The 18,836-nt window shown below is 39.0% G+C and overlaps 1 protein-coding gene across 6 annotated transcripts in view; it reads right to left on the bottom strand.

Annotated features, from left to right (window-relative positions):
- The window catches only part of BICC1 (BicC family RNA binding protein 1), a 267,016-nt gene that overhangs the window by 159,423 nt on the left and 88,757 nt on the right, over positions 1-18,836 (bottom strand). For all 6 annotated transcript variants that reach the window (XM_070611494.1, XM_070611480.1, XM_070611485.1 and 3 more), the window contains exon 2: positions 15,875-15,921. In XM_070611494.1, coding sequence (XP_070467595.1) covers positions 15,875-15,921 — 47 coding nt within the window. The remainder of the gene's footprint in view (positions 1-15,874; positions 15,922-18,836) is intronic.

Below are 18,836 nucleotides of genomic sequence, written 5' to 3'. Positions count from 1 at the left end.
TTCATGTATGACAGGGATACTAAAGTGAAGTGGTACTTAAATGAGAAGAAACACATATCCATGTTCCAGTTGAGTACTGAAAAATATTATTTCCTTCAGTTTTGCTAATACCTCCCTCTCAAGACACTGGCTGAAGCCAAGAAAAACTTAGGCTCTCCAAACCTACCAATGTGGAGAATATGCCACAGAGCTTTCTCAAACAGCACCTCCTATTGACTTACACATGAATTTGGGCCATTGTCTTAGAAAACCCCATAGAAAAATATAACAGGAAGAAGTTCTATTTAAGAAAACAACTCCAAACTGAGTTTCAAGTTTTCTTATTCACAGGAGATTAAGGTTTCCTGGTAACTCCACAGGAAAAAGGCACCTGGGAATTGCAGCGGGATTTTTTCCCTCTCAAAAAAATAATTGATGGCCAACTCAAGAAAGAAAACCAAGAAGGAAACACAGAAGCCTCTATATATTTGTCTGCAGTTGGTTTCATCTCTGGCTAAATTCTTTCGTTCCCCATCTATCATCACTGTACCCATTAAGAACCAGAAAATTTGAATGACTAAATGATAACCTAGGGTGACAAAAGTACTAAAAGTAACAAATGCTAAGGAAGGAAAGGCACACACTTCTCCTAGATCATCTCAATTTCACCAAAGAAAAAAGAAAGATAATAAGCTCTATTTTTTCACCACTTAAAGTGCCAAAACTCAGCTCCTTTCAAGAAGGAATTTACGTCCAAAGAAATAAAAACTGCAAAAGAAGTAGTTTGGGACAAACCACAACTGCTAAACATACAAAGTAAGAGTAACATTCAGGATATTTAGTCATTTAATTCAAGGATCATGTTACTTAAAGAGGCAGAGTAATAAAGCGTCCTCCTTAACCACTATTAGGAAAAGCAGAAAATGTTTTATGCTGTACCAACCCCTTTGCGTGTTGGCTGACTACAAACTTTCTACAAAAAGCATAATATTGACTAAAACAATATTAACATCAACAGCCAAGGAGAAGGAGGAAATCCTAATCATATGCAATAAAAGCCCATAACACAGTCTTTTTGGAAAATAAGGACAGTACATGCTTTTTCCACCTAAGATATTAATAGCAATGACCCTATTATTCCTTGAATAATCCTGGCAACTGGCTAGCAAAAAGAAATACACCCTGAATAACAATACTATTCTTATATAATGTATACATACAGTACACACAGAGAGAATGTTCATTATACCCCGGTATATTGTGTTTTTATGTTTAAAAACGCACTGTGGCATTGCTGCTATCTACATATTTTAATGACAGGTTTGGGGAAATATCTTTTGTCTGATCTAAACAGCACTGCTCCTTTGAGATATAATTTAATTTGAATCACTCATTGAGGGGTTAAACTACTCTACACACACACACATCCCAAATTTTGTTAAAGTCTGCATGCATAAAAAGAGAGGATGGAGGCCAGCCTGACGGCATAGTGGTCAAGTTCACATGCTCCACTTTGGCAGCCCAGAGTTCATGGGTTTGGATCCGAGGTACACACTTACATACCACTCATCAAGCCATGCTAGGGGGGCATCCCACATATAAAATAAAGGAACACTGGCACAGATGTTAGCTCAGGGACAATTTTCCTCAAGCAAAAAGAAGACGACTGGCAACAAATATTAGCTCAGGGCCTGTCTTCCTCAACAAAAGAAGGAGAGAGAGAGAATGATTATGCAATTATTCAAGTATGGAATGCCTTTTATGCGTTTTAGTCTGATTCTTGACTACAAGGCCTCACAGAATTTCTTGACTACATCAGAAGAAGGGGGGAAGACTACAAGGAAACCTGTAGACCAAAACTTGAGAAGCATCACAAACTTGTGCTAGCTCCAGGTAGGTGCACCTCTCACTGCTAGTCTATCTGCTTCATCTGTTTTTTTCCTCCATGTTACCTTCTGTAGATGAGTTTCTTCTGCTTACTCACAGCTTCTTCTCCTTTATAACTCCAGCTTCCCCATGACCAAGACTGTCACCCCTGGCTTCTCCCTCGATCCATCCTGCACCACGACCTTTCCCACTCTGTTCCTACTATCACTCTGGGTCTGAGTTTCCCAGTTTGTTAGAGACAAATCTCATTCACTGAGTTTTCAGAGCTAGCCACACAGGTCATGACCATCCAGGAGGGCCTGACAATGCTGATACAAAGAAAATCATTTATGTCTTATTAACAATAGTCAAACAAAGTCAGAAAAGCACTCTTTAAGTCCTGGATGCCACCAATTAGCTGTCTGACCTTGGAAAAAAATCAGTTCAGGTCATTGTCTATAAGAAGAAGACACCACCACTACATGCAGCTTTAAAATATACTGACTCTTCTGTGAACCCATTTTAAGTCAGTAAAGCTTAAAGCTCTTTACTAAACATCATAGCATTCACTTGAGTCACACTAAAAGGCAATGCACCACCTGCATCCTTTTATGGACTGCCATCTTACGGTTGAGTCCTTTTCCCGCGGTAACCTTATGGAGTCACATGAAGAAAGAAAATCATACAGGACTTCTGACTACTAAGTCACAGAACCACGTGAAATTCTTTCAGAGGGATGCTTTCCACACTTTCTTATTCTGGCCACCGTAACTGCTACATGGTCTCCAAGCCAAATGTCAGGTCAAGAGCTTAGAGTGACAGACAGAGCACGTGAGCTCTAAGTGGGCCTTGATCGCCACTCTGAAATCAAGTATCTTTATTTTCTATTGTGTACCTAGCAATGACATAGGACCCAATCTTTCCTCTTCAATTGGATAAAGAATGGCAAAAAAATGCCAGCTCCTCATGTCTGTGACCGATTAACAGTGCCTGAAAATTATATAATCTTTAGCTACTTCCTGATGACATCCGTATCGTGGATATTATGGCCTCACTACAACTGTACTGGTCAGGCCATGTCCAAACTGCCATACCCAGTTATTACTGCCACATTTAAAATGCAACATTGATCTTGTTCCTCAAAGTGAATACAACAGTAAGAGGGCTGAAAATTAAGTCCTATGATAAATAAAAAACTAAGCATCTTTAGTCTAAAGAAAAGAAGACATAGAGATGTTGTAAAAACCATCTTCAATTTTTCTTACACCTCCAAGTGGCAAAACGAGGGCAAATTAATGAAGGAAAGGGGGAAATTGTCTAAAAATTAGCACTGATAAAAATGATCTGCCTTGTACATGCATCTGAGGCCAGTTTTGTCTTTATACCTGTTGTAGGTGATACAGAAGGAACTTCAGTACGTCATGGGAAGCAGAACCAGATGACCTCTTAGAGTTCTTTCAACAAAATACTGTATGTTCTATAAACTGGCAACAATTTATGCATCCATGGGCAACCTCAACCTATTGTAGCCATTACGATCTGTTCTTCTTCATAAGGCGGTGGTGGTTGTTAATCTTGGTTTTAAAAGTAATGGGGGTTCATTGTAGGAAAGAATAAAGAAATAAAAATCAACTATAATCTCACGACAGAGACAGTCACTGTAACATTTTAGAATAATTCCTGCCCCAGTTATCTTTCCAGGCATAAATATATATCAGAAAATTTGAGTCAAGCTGTTTATATACATTTTATCATGATTTTGCATTTATATGATAACCAATTTCCCAAGTCACTAAATATTTACCAAAACATGATCTTTTTATTTTATTGAGGTTACACTGGTTTATAACGTTGTGTAAGTTCAGATGTACCTTATTACATTTCGGCTTACCAGACTGCACTGTGTTCACCACGAAAAGTCTAGTTTCCAACTGTCACCATATGTAGGTGCCCCTTTACCCTTTTCGCCCTCCCCTCACCCCCATCCCCTCAGGTAACCACCACTTTGTTCTCCTTATCTATGTGTTTGTTTTTTTCTCTTCTACAAATGACTGAAATGACATGGTATTTGTCTTTTTCTGACTTATTTTGCTTAGCACAATAGCCTCAAGTTCCACCTGTGTTGTCAAAAATGGCATGGTTTCCTCTTTTTTATGGGTGAGCAGTATTCCATTATGTATATAGATGCCACATCTTGTTTATCCATTCATCTGCTGATGGGCACTTGGGTTGCTTCCAAGACTTGGCTATTGTAGCATGTATCTTTTCGAATTAGTATTGTCACGTTCTTTGGATAACTATCCAGAGGTGAAATAGCTGGATCACATGGAATTTCTGTTTTTAATTTTTCAGAAATCTCTATATTCTTTTCCTTAGTGGCTGCACCACTTTGCATTCTCAACAGCAGTGTATGAGGGTTCCCTTTTCTCCATATCCTCTCGAACACTTGTTATTTGTCTTTTTAATAACAGCCATTCTGATGGGTATGAGGTGATACATCATTGTAGTTTTGACTCGCATTTCTCTAATAATTAGTGATGCTGAACATCTTTTCATGTGCCCATTGGCCACCTGTATTCTTCTTTAGATAAATGTCTGTTCATATCCTCTGAGCATTTTATTGTTATTATTATACGAGTTTTTTATATATTTTGGATATTAACCCCTTATTGGATATATGATTTGCAAATATTTTCTCCCAGTTGATGGATTGTCTTTTTATTTTGTTGATGGTTTCCCTTACCCTGAAGAAGCTTTTTAGTTTGATATGGTCCCATCTGTTTATTTTTTCTTTTGTTTCTCTTGCCTAAGGAGAAATGATATTCAAAAAAAATACTGCTAAAAACAATGTCCAAGAGTGCACTGCCTATGTTTTCTTCACAAAGTTTTATGGTTTCAGGTCTTACATTCAAGTCTTTAATCCATTTTGAGTTAATTTTTGTGTATGCTGTAAGATAACAGTCTACTTTCATTCTTTTGCATGTGGCTGTCCAGTTTCCCCAACACCATTTTTTGAAAAAACTTTCCTTTTTCCATTGTATGTTCTTGGCTCCTCTGACAAAAGTTAGCTGTCCATAGATATTAGGTTTTATTTCTGGGCTTTCAACCCTGTTCTATCTATCTGTATGTCTGTTTTGCTGCCAGTATCATGCTGTTTTGATTTCTCTAGCTTTGTAGTACATTTTGAATTCAGGGAGTGTGATACCTCCAGCTTTGTCCTTTTTTCTCAGGATTGCTTTGGCTCTTTGGGGTCTTTTGTTATTCCACATAAGTGTTAGGATTCTTTGTTCTATTTCCATGAAAAATGTCATTAGGATTCTGAGTGAGATTGCACTAAATTTGTAGATTGCTTTAGGTAATAAAGACATTTTAACTATGTTTATTCTTCCAATCCATAAGCACAAAATATCTCTCCGTCTCCTTATGTCTTTTTCAATTTCTTTCAGTAATGTCTTATAGATTTCACTGTATAGATCTTTCACCTCCTTGGTTAAATTTATTTCCAGGTATTTTATTCTTTTTGTTGCAATTGTAAAGGGGATTGTATTCTTGATTTCTCTTTCTGCTAGTTTATTGCTAATGTGTAGAAATTCCACTTATTTTTGTATGTTGATTTTGTACTCTGCAAATTTACTGGATTCATTTACTATTTCTAATAGTTTAGGGATTTTTTGGTGAGGAAGATTCGCCCTGAACTAACATCTGTTGCCAATCTTTCTCTCTTTTTTTTTTCTCCCCAAAGCCCCAGAACAGAGCTGTATATCCTAGCTGCAAGTCATTCCACGTCCTGTATGTGGGACACTGACACAGCATGGCCCGACGAGTGGTGTGCAGGTCCACACGCAGCATCCAAATCTGCGAACCCCAGGCCACCAAAGTGGAGTGCACAAACCCAACCACTTGGTCATGGGGCCAGCCCCTTGGGTCTTGTATTTCAATCCATCCAGCCATTCTGTGTCTTTGATTGCTGAATTCAATCTATTTACATTTATAGTGATTACTGATATATGAGGGCTTAATACTGTCATTTTATTGGTTGTTTGCTGATTGCTCTATATTTCCATTGTTTCTTTTTCCTTGTATTTCTGTCTGCCATTTCAGTTTGGTGGTTTTCTGTGACGTTTTTCTCTGTGTTCTCTTTATGTATGATTTGTGACTCTGCTCTGATTTTTTGTTTTGTGGTTAGCATGAGAGCTGTATAAAAGATTTCAAAGATGAGATAGTCCTTGTTTTGCTGATAGTATCTTATCTCCATTAGCCTATGCAGGTTCTGTCCTTTTCATTTTCTCATTCTATGTTCTTGTTGTCAAAAATTATTCCTTTCTGTGTTGTGCGTTGTGACCAAATTGAAGTAGTTACAGTTATTTTTGATGCTTTCTTTCCCTTTAGCCTTTATGTTATAATTAGTGTTTACTAACTTATTCTGATATAGAGTTGCAATTTTCTGATTCTGCCTCTTTATCACCTTGCTCAAAGTTCTGTACACCTTTGCCTTTTTGTTTCAGGCAGAAGGGCTCCTTTCAATGTTTCTTGTAAGGCAGGTCTAGTGGCAATGAATTCCCTTAGCGTTTGTTTGTCTGGGAAAACTTATTTCCCCTTCATATCTGAAGGATGACTTTGCTGTATAGAGTATTCTTGGATGATAGTTTTTGTCTATCAATATTTTGAATATATCATCCCACTCTCTCCTAGCCTGTGGAGTTTCTGCTGAGAAATAAGCTGAAAGCCTGATAGGGTTTCCTTTGTAGATTATTTTCCTCTCTCTGGCTGCCCTGAATATTCTTTCTTTGTCACTGACTTTTGACAGTTTTAATATAACATGCCTTGGATGTCTTTTGCATTGAGATAGTTAGGAGTTCTACTAGCTTCATGTACTTGTATGCCCAGTTTCTTCCCCAGGTTTGGGAAGTTCTCAGCTGTTATTTCTTTGAATAAGCTGCTCCTTTCTCCCTCTCTTCTCTTTCTGGGATACATATCAGCCTTACATTGATTTTGCTAATTGAGTCGGATATTCCTTACAGAATTTCTTCATTTTTTAAAAAATCTTAGTTCTCTCTACTCTTCCACCTGAATCATTTCTAGATTTCTATCTTCAAGCTCACTAATTCTCGCTTCCATATAGTTTTCTCTACTTTCAATGCTTTCTACTTTATTTTTCATCTTACTAACTGTGTTTATCTCCAGAATTTCTGTTCGGATTATTTTTAAGAGTTTCAATCTCTTTGGTGAAGTAATCCTGTTCATTAATTTTATTCCTGAGTTCATTGAACTGTCTTTCTGAGTTTTCCTGTAACTTGCTGAGTTTCTTCATGACAGCTATTCTGAATTCTCAGTTCTCTGTTATTCTGAATTCTCAGTTAGATCATAATCTTCTTTGACTTCAAGTTTGGCTTCTGGAACGTTGTTATTTTCTTTCTATGTTGCTGTGTTACTGTAGTTCTTTATGGTACTTGATGAGCTGACCCTCTGCCAGCACATTTGTGGTAGTAACCACCTTTCTTATTCGGGTAAGGCTTTGGTTACTTTGATTCTGAGCTGCTTCTGGTCGTACTTGAGAGCCTACACTTTCCACCCTCCACTGCCTGTGCCAGAGGCATCATCTGTGTCCTTCTTGTGCTGCTTGTGCCTCTGAGGTTGCTGGTGCCTTGCTGCTTACGATGTCACTGCAGTCTCAGGTGTCACCACTGGGGTCACAGGCTGCAAGCACTTCTGCTGCTTCCAGCACCTCGTGTTTCCCCACTGGCCTCCCACAGGCTCTCTGCAGGCTCTCCACAGGCTTGGGTGCTGCTGCCCTGTGCGCTCCCTGTGTTACTCCTCCCAGGTAGTCTGGCAGTGTTGGCAGTACCACTGCCACAGACACTGGATTCATAGGTGTCACTGTCACCACCAGGGGCCCAGGGTATTGTATGCAGCTCCTTCTGCTGGTAGAATCGGTGTTGGGGGTGCCACCATGAGGGGCTGGGTAACAGTTCTGCTGTGGTTCCTGAAGCCTCAGGTCACTGGTGCCACCTATCACTGCTGGGGGAGGGGCAGGAGCTAAGCCACAAATCAGTGTTGTTGCTGGTCCTGCAGCCTCTGGTCACTTGCATGCATCACTGTACTTTGAAACCTCAGGTCAGGGCACTGCACCCAAGCTAGGGAAATCTGTGTTTTGGATGCTATCACCACAGCAAGAGAGAGGGGCTGGGTCACTGGCTTTGCTCTGTGTCCTGAATCCTCAGGACTTGTGTGCCACCTGCCACCACTAGGGTGGCAGGGGCTATGGTCAAACTGCAAGTGCCCCGTCTGCCCCTGCAGCCTCTGTTGACTGGCACACATGCCAGTGTGAGAACCCTCATGCTGGATCGCCACTGCCAAGGGAGGGCAAGGAGGCTGCTCCTCTATTTCCACTGCCTTCAAGAGGTCCAGTCCACTCACCTTCAGATATAGAGATGCATGGCTCTCTGGTATTCTGGTATGCTGTGCAGGGAGTCCTTTGTTGGTCAATGAACGTCTGACTGGTTGTAACTTAGAGGGTAGAGACAAAGGGAACAACTCACTCTGCCGTGATGCTATATCACTGCCAAAAAGCATGATTTTTAATGCCTACATAGTAATCCAAAGTTTGGATATACCATATTTCAAACGTTACATTAAGCACTTAGTTAAAATTAATTTAATTTTAATTATTATAAATATTACCACAATGAATATCCTTATACACTGATCTTCAGACACATCTCTGATAATGTTCTTTGTATATACAAGATTGAATTTGATTTATGCCTCTTCAGATATAAAAGTTTGAATCACACGAAATCAAAGGACATAATTAAATATACACACAAAGATTACCAAAGAATATCAAGACTTCTGTGATTAGAACTAATCAAACGTAATCCTTCCTTAAAATAGTTAATGCCACTATCTCGAAAAATTGCTTCTGACCCACACAGAAATGTTTACATTTGCATTTTATCAGTTTCTTAGTGTAATTTTGGTTTGTCTGTGTAATGTGGAAACTGTTCTGAAATCTTAATATCAACTATAAATAAGGAACATTGTATTTCAATATTTTTCAATTAAGAGAAATGCTGACCACTATAGGAATTAAGGAATTTAATCCATTCAGAGCATTTTACAAAATAATATACAAGCCTTTTTAAACTAAGACAAATAAATCACTTAGCTGGATCTTTCCATCATCCGTTCTACCCTAGGTGCACTGCACATCACTGCTGAAAACAGTCACATCTATGAATATTTTTTTCTTTTTTGAGGAAGATTCACCCTGAGCTAACTACTGCCAGTCCTCCTCTTTTTGCTGAGGAAGACTGGCCCTGTGCTAACATCCGTGCCCATCTTCCTCTACTTTACACGTGGGACGTCTACCACAGCATGACGTACCAAGCGGTGCCATGTCCGCACCCGGGATCCAAACCAGCGAACCCTGGGCTGCCAAGAAGCTGAACACGCGAACTTAACCGCTGTGCCACCGGGCTGGCCCCACATCTGTGACCTTTATAAAAAGACTTATTCTCATGAATTCAATTTGATTTTCCACATGATCCAATGTTTTGAGTTTGGTTTCAAGAAGTGAGAAGAACATTTTAACCAGTAACGACTAAACTTTCACCAGATATTATTATTCACTTTAAAAAAGTTGTAGTAGCAATTAGGGCATATTCACTATCACCAAACACACACTTTAAAGGAATCTCTGTGACATCCTCTACTTCCATGGTTGCAGAAAAAGGAGTAAAACCACAAATGTGGTTTTCATAAAGCAGTTGTGTGAAATGACTGCCAAAAAAAAGCTGACTCTATGATGTTATGACGGAACTCTACAGGTGAGAGTATGACGTGCTTGAGAATGCGGCTTTGACACCCAGGTTCTCATGTTCAAATGAACACAAAGACAGAACTCAGAAGAACGGATGATGAGCCAATCACTTAGTCTTTTTCTTAATCTTTTCTCACTAACCTTTACCTGCTGGACTCTTGATAGAAGACACAGCGAATTGTAAGATATAAAAATAGGATCGATTCTCACCTTTAGCAACTTTCTGGAAGATGACGAGACAACTGTTTTCTGGGTTGTTCCTTTTTTCTAAGTCTTACATGTGATCAGTTATTGTTATTTAGCCAGTAGTATGAGAGAATCATGATCACAGATTCTCCCACTGAAACTTATTTTCAGGGCCATAATGTTGTAATCAGGAATAAGAACTCAGCAGCCAGGAACTCAGTGGGTGTTCATTAGTGATGACATGATGACATCCACTGGTGATAACCTTTACTTAAGTTTGGAACCAACACTAATTCTGCACAGCCTTCTCAGCGCATCTTTAGAACCGCGACCTCAAATACACTTCACTGTATCATACCCTTTCGTACCATTTGAATTGTGAACCACACGACTATATTGCCTATTGAAACAAATACTAAGATTAAAACTTTAAAATATCCTAATTTTATTTAAATCACATTTGACTTAAAATGTTTAAGCATATAAGACTCGATGTTACAGGAAGTATATCATGGACTACAGCTAACTGAATTCACCTTTAAGTAATTAAATCAAAACTTATTTCTCTTACCAGAGGAATATGATCTATCTATTCAACATATACAAAATAATGGCCAGCAGAGAAAGCAGAAACAATTTTACTTGGAGATTTGTGCCTCCCCCCAATAAAAAGACTCAAGTAGTCCCCATCTGAGACCACCTAGTGCACTCATTTTAAGGTAGAGAGGGAGCCAAAAACTGCTCCCAGCAGTTTCCCTCAAGAAGACAAACACTTGCTACTTTCCAGTCTCAAGATGACAAAAGTAATCTGTTTGCCTAAAAAGGATGAGTTTGAGGGTAATATAAATACACCAAGTAAACCTCCAAACAGTATCTTATTTATGTTATTTCTTACTCTTAGCCCTTGTGAAAAGTCATAGTTTTATAGGTCAGTTTTCCAAACTGACCTGTTTTAAGAGTATAAAATATCCTATATTTAAAATACGTGATGTGTACTTTGTTGAGAAACAATGTCTATAACCCAGTGTAACGGAAAATGTGGCTTTCATCAATTACGATGCTGACTGGATTTTGTCTTCTCCAGCCGCTGGGATTCAAGATTCCTAAAGTGTTTTGCTTTGATGAGTCACAATCGTAACACAATCACTATACCCATCCCCACCTAATACACTGTAACACACTTTCCCCGCCAAGATCTGGCCGTAGTCATTTCACAAGAGAAAGAAAAAAAAAAAAACTCATTAAAAGGAAACGGGACAGACAGTGAGTAAGCCATGAACAACTGCCCGAAGAACTGGAAAAATGCTGGCAGATCACTTCCACGTGTTCCAATTAAAGTTGCCATGAAGGGTGGACAAAGAACTAGAGAGAATGTTGATAAAGTTGTATTCATTCCCTCTTTCTTTAAGTGTAGTTAGAAACAAAGAATAAAAAGTACAATTATTAGAGAACTTGCAAAGTTTTACCAGAGAGAAATGTTTGGGACGTTTCCAATGCAAATAGTCTAATGCGTAATCCCATTAGCCAATGAGAGAATATTCAAAAGTACTTTATATGCATTTTTAATATACACAGAAAAATGACTAAGAGTTTATAAATAGCTCTCTTTCAAAGACAGAATGACAAATTAGATATTTTTTCTCTTTCTTGCATGTCAACTATATATTTGTTCTACATAATTTAGAAATGACTTGTACTAACAGAAAAACAGACTTAGTATAAATGGCAATTAAAATCTATAGATCAAATTGAATATAAAAATGTGATAAACAGGGGCCAGCCCTGTGGCCTAGTGGTTCAGCTCAGTGTGCACCACTTCAGCAGCCTGAGTTTGGTTCCCAGGCGCGGACCTACACCACTCCATCAGCAGCCATGCTATGGCAGCGACCCACATACAAAATAGAGGAAGACTGGCACACATATTAGCTCAGGGAAAAATCTTCCTCAGCAAAAAGAAGATTGGCAACAGATGTTCGCTCAGGGCCAATCTTCCTCAGCAAAAAAAAAAGGGGGGGATAAATAACATTTACAGTTTCAGCAAATTTTTCTAATTATAGTAAATTTCTCTATAGAATCATTTCTGCCATTGAAAAGGTATCACAGGTTGAACTGTGTCCCCCCAAAATTCATATGTTGAAATCTTAACCTCTAGTACCTTAGAATGTGACCTTATTTGGAAATAGGGTCATTGCAGATCTAATTAGTAAAATGAGATCATCAGGGTGAGCCCTAATCCAATATGACTCGTGTGCTTATAAAAAGAAGAAACTCGGACACAGAGAGGAAGAACGCCAATGTGAAGATGAAGGAAGAGATCAAGATGATGCTTCTACAAGCCAAGGGATGCCAAAGCTGGCAAGCAAACCTCCAGAAGCTGGGAGAGAGGCGTGGAACAGATTCTCTCTCAGTCTTTAGAAGGAACCAATCCTGTCACCCTAATCTTGGACTTCTAGCCTCCAGAACTGTGAGACAACCAATTTTTGTTGTGTAAGCCATCCTGTTTATGGTATGTTTTTACAGCAATCCTAAGAAGTACAAAAGATTTCAAAGCATAGTACACAGAGACACTACACTTTGACCCCATACATTTTTTGTAACAATCTTTTGGTAGACAGTGCTTGCAAAAATCAGTATTTCTTCTATATGTTCCTCCTCTCTCCCCACCTTCCCTAACTGCAATTACATAAGGCCACATAAATGGGTTCTCTCCAATGGAGTGTGAGAAGAAGTAACAAACGCCACATCCAGGCCTGGGCCTTAAGACCATGGCATGCTTCCCCCATACTCTCTTCCTCTTTCTCACAGCTCACATTTGGACCTGGTGGTGACCCAGGTTCAACCCTACAGATGAGATTCACGCCTGAAGGAACAGCAGAGCTATGTCTTAGAAGGAATCTGGGTTTCTAACTGACACCATGGGACAACGCCACGCACCAAGCAGGAATACTCTCCTTGGAATGTTACACGGAAGTAAAATAAATGATTTTGTCCTCTAAGTCACTACACTGTTGGGTTTCTCTGCTATAACAGGTTAGTCTTTTATCCTAATAGAGTGTCAATGGAAATAAAACATTTCAAACACACGCAGTAAAAGAGTAGATAGAAACCAGGCAGATCTCTGAAAAAACAATAACTGTGACTCCACAGGAGAAGTTTTAAGTGTATAATAAACTGGACAACGACTATTAGAGCTTCAAATCTGAGACCAAACATCTGATGATCTCAGTAGCTGTTAAACGACTTTGTGGAAACCTACCATTTCTTATTCTTAAAGGTATTTTTAAATTTAATTTTCTTTTTTTTCCAAATTCAAAACTTTTTAATGACAAAAATTACTTTTATTTAGTATAATAATATTGTTCTGATTTTACATATACTTGGATGGTACAAAAAAAGTAACATATAAAACTCTCACACCCCTCCTTAGGGAGAGCCAGTATGGAGCTGGGGAGATATCCTTCCAAATTTAGATGTTTTCAAATTAATAAGTGTAATCAAATTTTTAAACTCAGCTCAAGAGAAATTTTAATTTTGGCTTGTGTTATATACCTAGACTCAAAACCAAAACACACTCTAACAAGCATACAGAGCCTTCACATTTGTATTATTCTGAGAGAAGAAAAGCATTTTTTCAAAGATGCTAATGACCAGCAATGTGGCCTAATTCTTGTTCTTAAATGGTTCCGGAAATGTCATTACGTGAAATTAGAATACGTGTACTAGAACAAAGTTCCTGGAGGACAATTCAGTACTTCTCCATTACTTCATTTTACTGTAGATGAACCATAATGTCTACTTCTGTCTGGTCAAAACACTGAAAATGACTCTTCTGGAATTTAAAATGTTTGCCTTTGATTAAGTTACAGGTTTTTTCCAGGCTAAGTATCCAAATCCTATATGGACATTTGTCTATCAGGAAGACACTCTCTATTGAGCTAAAAAAGAAAATGAGGAGATGAAAACTACTTCCACTTAATTATTTAGAGACCTCATTAACCTGTGACCAAGAATGAAATCCATGATTCCAACTCATGGTTTGTGGGACGCACACATGTTCCTGGATTCAAACATGTGTTTCCATTTAAACTGCTGGAATGTATACATGGCTCCACAAAGAGTGATAAATATTAGCAAATCTTCTAAGAATGAAGGTCCTTTATGGCCACATACACCATGTTTTGATTCAGCTTTTAAAAAGTCTGAGTCACACAAAGCTGAACGGTCTGCTTTTTAAATTTATCTACAAGTTAAAGAAGAGCAATAAAAGAAGAAATTCTTCCACAGATCACATCTACTTGTACTATCACAGCCAACCCAAGGCAAATCTGTGACTTCTGCTGTTTGTTGTCTCTTTTCTTCCCCTCATGGCAAGCCTGCCCCAGCTAAAGGCAAGGCATTCTGAAATACCCAGGTATTGAGTACAGGTTGGATTTCAACCAATGTCAGATAATGCCAAGTAAGGGGCTTCAGGTGTAGGACATACACTTCAATAGCATGAGCCTAAAGCAGAGGTGGAAAACTGTGGTCTGGCACATTCTATTTGGCCAGCACAGTATTTTTAAATTTTTTAAGTTTAAATCCCTATAGGAAAGGCCTCCTGTACAAAGAAGGTACTTCATCACATAGAATATTGTATCTCACCATGCACTATGAACCCCTCAGATGTAGTGTGTAAGCCAAACGTTTGAAGTGTGAATGCCACAGACGAATTCTTCCACCTCTGTCTAGCCTTCCAACATTCTGTTTCTTTGCCTAGAATGCCCTCCCAACCCACATAGGCCTACCTCTTCACTTGGCTACCTTCTGCTTTTCCAAACACCTCAAGAAGTCCTTTCTAATCTCCTAAAGTTCTGGTCAAGTGCTTAACCCTCTACAACTCTAGACTCTCCAGCTATTTCTGTGACTATATCACCAGACACCAAACAAATGTTTTTAGGGCAGGGACCATGCCTTTCTCAGTTTGGTCTCTCCAGTGTGTAGCACGCAGCAGGTGGTAAATAAATATTTTCAGAATGAAGAAATGACAATACAATTATCAGCTCTGAAAATATTTGCTTTTAATATCCTTGGAAGAGAATGCAGATGAATGATGAAGTTGACCCAAAAAAGTAGAACACACAGAAAGCAAGAGAATGAAGAGGCTTGTAAAAGCCCAGTATAGTTACACACAGGTGTTTTCCAAAGGCCTGATGACCCACTAGAGCGATATTTAGCTTCATGTATAGTTGCTGCTCTATTTAACTCTAGGACATCCGTCTATTTGTTCCTACACACACGCTTTCTGGATATCAACAAAAAAGACACAAATATAATAAATCCAAGTAAACAAAAGAAAGAAGACCATGAACTCAAATCAATTTCTTCGAAAGGACAGGCCTCTTCCCTTATATAAAACACCTATTTTAAAATAGAGCTGACTAGAATTAACCAACTGCTTTTCATAGTTTCTATATTCCTTTTTCAATCAGCTCCACTCCTATTTCCCTGTGCTATATAGGACGGACCAGACTGGCTTCACTGCAGGTCAGAACTTTCAGAAGACAGCCAAAGTCAGAAAGGACACGGTTACCAGTCGTGAGCAAATAGGTCTAAAGGTGCACCTTTTATCAATTATATCATGCCACCCACGGTCACGCTTACAGATGAGGAAAGCTGTGAGGGACTCCTCTCTACCTCACAGGTCGGGTATGCGTTTGGGGAAGGAGGAAATAGGGAGTAGCAGTAAAAGAAGATAATCAGGACAGCATTTTGACAATTTCCGTTTGAGAAATCAATCTGGCAACTCTCATTGCCTCCTTGCCTCCAACCAAAAACTTCACTGGATTTGCCCAGAAGGAGCCTTCTTAGAATAAAGTGCCAAACAGCCTCCCACCCTTTCTTGAACTGATCATCTCCAGCTATCTTATCAAAACCTATTCCCCTTCATATGGAAGGGGGGCTTTCATGGGCTTCTAGTGAAGCTACTGAGACAGGTATATTTCTCCTTAATTATCACCAAGGCAGGAGTAAAAAGCAACTTACCTTTTGAAAAAAGTCTTCCCCACTTTTGCCTTTGCCTTCAGCAGCAGCTGTAAATAAAAATGCATACATTTAAAATAGTTTCTTTTTTCAACCTATGCATTCAAAAAATTCTCAAATATCAGGTATGAGATTACAAAGGTAAACAAGATGCCATTCTTGCTCTCCCAAAACTCAGTGCCTGTTAACAGGCCCCATCTGTGATGAAAATTTGATAAAGAATAAAACACTCATCCAATCAATTACACATCTTTAGATAATTTCACACTCCTTTTTATGCCTGACTCACAAATCTCTATTTTCACACATATATGAAAGTAATCTCATCTTTTATGGTTAAGAAACTATAAGAACAAATGCAACTACCAAGATAATCAGCTGAAGCGCTCCAAGCACTTCCTATCCGTCATCCGTCCCAGGCAGGAGACTGACAGAATCTTCAACTGGTGGCTCAGCTGCCGAGGCCCACTCTGAGCTGTTTCAGTTTTATGCTTTGCGATGACTATATAATCTACTTGGATTTCAGCTGGCATCACATACTACTTTAACTCCCTCCTTCATTTGCATACACAAAGAGAGAGACAAAACAACATGAGACTTAAATAGTAATGGCGAAGGTCACAGACAACCAAACTTCATGTGAGATTAATTAACAGGTTACTATTTGAACAATCATTCTGATATCTAAATGGTAGCCTATAAATAAAGAACAAATCCAGCTCTTTATTTTCAAAAGTCTTACGACTGTAAATATTTTTTTTTAATCTACAGAGAGGGGTGGGAAATTTGACTAAAAGGAAAGAGGACAAAGAGCCAATAGCTTCTTTCTTGCAATAGCTTCAAACTGCATCTTTCAGAGGAAAAACAGGTCTCAGATTCAGGTGCAGAGTGGAACAGCAGTTAACCGGAGAAGCCACCCTCACGGGACAAGAAAGGAAGACTCTTGGAAATTTAAGAATGGAAGACTGTGGTACCCCAAACAAAACCTGCTAGGCAATACTGCCATAGGGCACTGCGCGCGCGCGGTGTGTGTGTGTGTGTGTGTCTGTCTGTCCTGGGCACTTGTTAAAACAATTAAAGACTCAAGAAGCACAGAAGATTATTCTTTTAGGTGGAAGATTCAAAACTCAATGAAATTCTCCCTGCCCTCAAAGAAATAACAAGTATCATAAATTCTTTTTTCACCAACTTTAACCTCACAGTTATATATAAGGCACTTTCTATAATCTTATAAAAATGTATTTTTTTCTCAACATGTTTTCATCCAAAAAAGAGAGCACAGAATACACGTTTCTGTGATTTCCAAGGATAGTTTGAGGAAATCTATGAAAACAAGAGCTAAAAAGAAATAAAAATTGGGAGGCCGGCCCGGTGGCACAGCGGTTAAGTTTTGCATGTTCTGCTTTGGCGGCCTGGGGTTCGCTGGTTCAGATCCCGGGTGTGGACATGGCACCACTTGGCAGGCCATGCTGTGCTAGGCGTCCCACATATAAAGCAGAGGAAGATGGGCACGGATGTTAGCTCAGGGCCAGGCTTCCTCAGCAAAAAGAGGAGGATTGGCAGTAGTTAGCTCAGGGCTAAATCTTCCTCAAAAAAAAAAAAAGAAAGAAAGAAAAATTGTATTCTAATGTTGGGTAGGCTACATAACAGCTTCCCAAAGATGTTCATGTCCTAATCTCTGGAACCTGTGAATATGTTACCTTACACAGCAAAAATGATTTTGTAGATGTGATTAAACTAAGGCTCTTGAGACGGGAAGACGATCCCGAATTTCCCAGGTGGGCCCAATGTAATCACAAGGGGTCCTTATAAGAAGGAAGCAGGAAGCTCAGTCTGAGAAGGTGATGTGACAATGGAAGCAGAGAGAGAGAAGGGCATGTGATGACAAACGGAGAAGTTCAGAGAGGAGAAAGATGTGGAGATGCTACACTGCTAGCTTTGAAGATGGAGGAAGGGGCCACAAGCCAAAGAATGTAGGCAGCCTCTAGAAGCTGGAAAAGGCAAGAAAATGGGTTCTCCCCAGAGCCTCTGGAGGGAGCAGAGCCCTGCCAACACCTTGATAAAGCCTAATGAGACCCATTTCACACTTTTGATTTCCAGAACTGTAAATAACAAACTTATGTTGTTGTAAGCCACTATACTTGTAGTAGTTTGTTACAGCAGTAAAAAGAAACTAATTCATAATGCCAGTACCGTTTTAACTTTACTTTTTGCACAAATACCACACCATAAACAGCATGAATTCGCAGACATTGATGAGAGCATTTAAATCACATTTCCACAGATTCTTTGTAGTTAACTCTACAAATTATGATTTTTCACTCTCTAATTTTGAAATATCTCCATTAAAACTTTAAAAAAACATAAAAAGCAAATTTCAACCAAAAAACTCACTCTTTCAAAATAAACTGGCAATGTGGTTGATCACAGCTAGAGGGGCCACTCAGGCAAGACTAAAGGTCAGTATCCAAACCTAATGACACAAACCTAATGACAAGTGCCTTGGGCACACTTCAACTCATCCACCTCTTGGGCTGTCTTTACCACCAAAGCTAAAAATAGTTTAAAGGGGCCCTACTCAAGAACACAATTGCTTGGCAATGAAAACTGCGTATCAGGGCACAAAGATTTGAAAACTTTCTAGTGACATCAAGAAAACTCTTCTCTGAAAATAAATTTTAGAATCAAGGATATTTTCAAAGGCCTATCAAGCAAGGCAGATAATTACCCCTTTCACCTGCAGGGAACAACTCCGCAACTTAGAATTCATCAGTTTAAATTTCATGATCCAACTACATTTTATTACAGAAACTTCCTTTAGGACATTTATTTTGTTCATGACAAACTCATTATGTCACAACCTTGAAATGCTCCTTCATTCCAAGTCCAGCTAAACAAACTTCACAGAACGGCCTTTCAATCCTTGGATGAATAAAAAATGGGGGCATTTCCTTAGTTAGACACA

Source organism: Equus przewalskii, chromosome 1, assembly GCF_037783145.1.
Source record: "Equus przewalskii isolate Varuska chromosome 1, EquPr2, whole genome shotgun sequence".
In the NCBI taxonomy this organism is placed as follows: domain Eukaryota; kingdom Metazoa; phylum Chordata; class Mammalia; order Perissodactyla; family Equidae; genus Equus; species Equus przewalskii.
The sequence above is the reverse complement of the archived record's forward strand: the minus strand, read 5'-3'. Positions and strand labels throughout refer to the sequence as shown.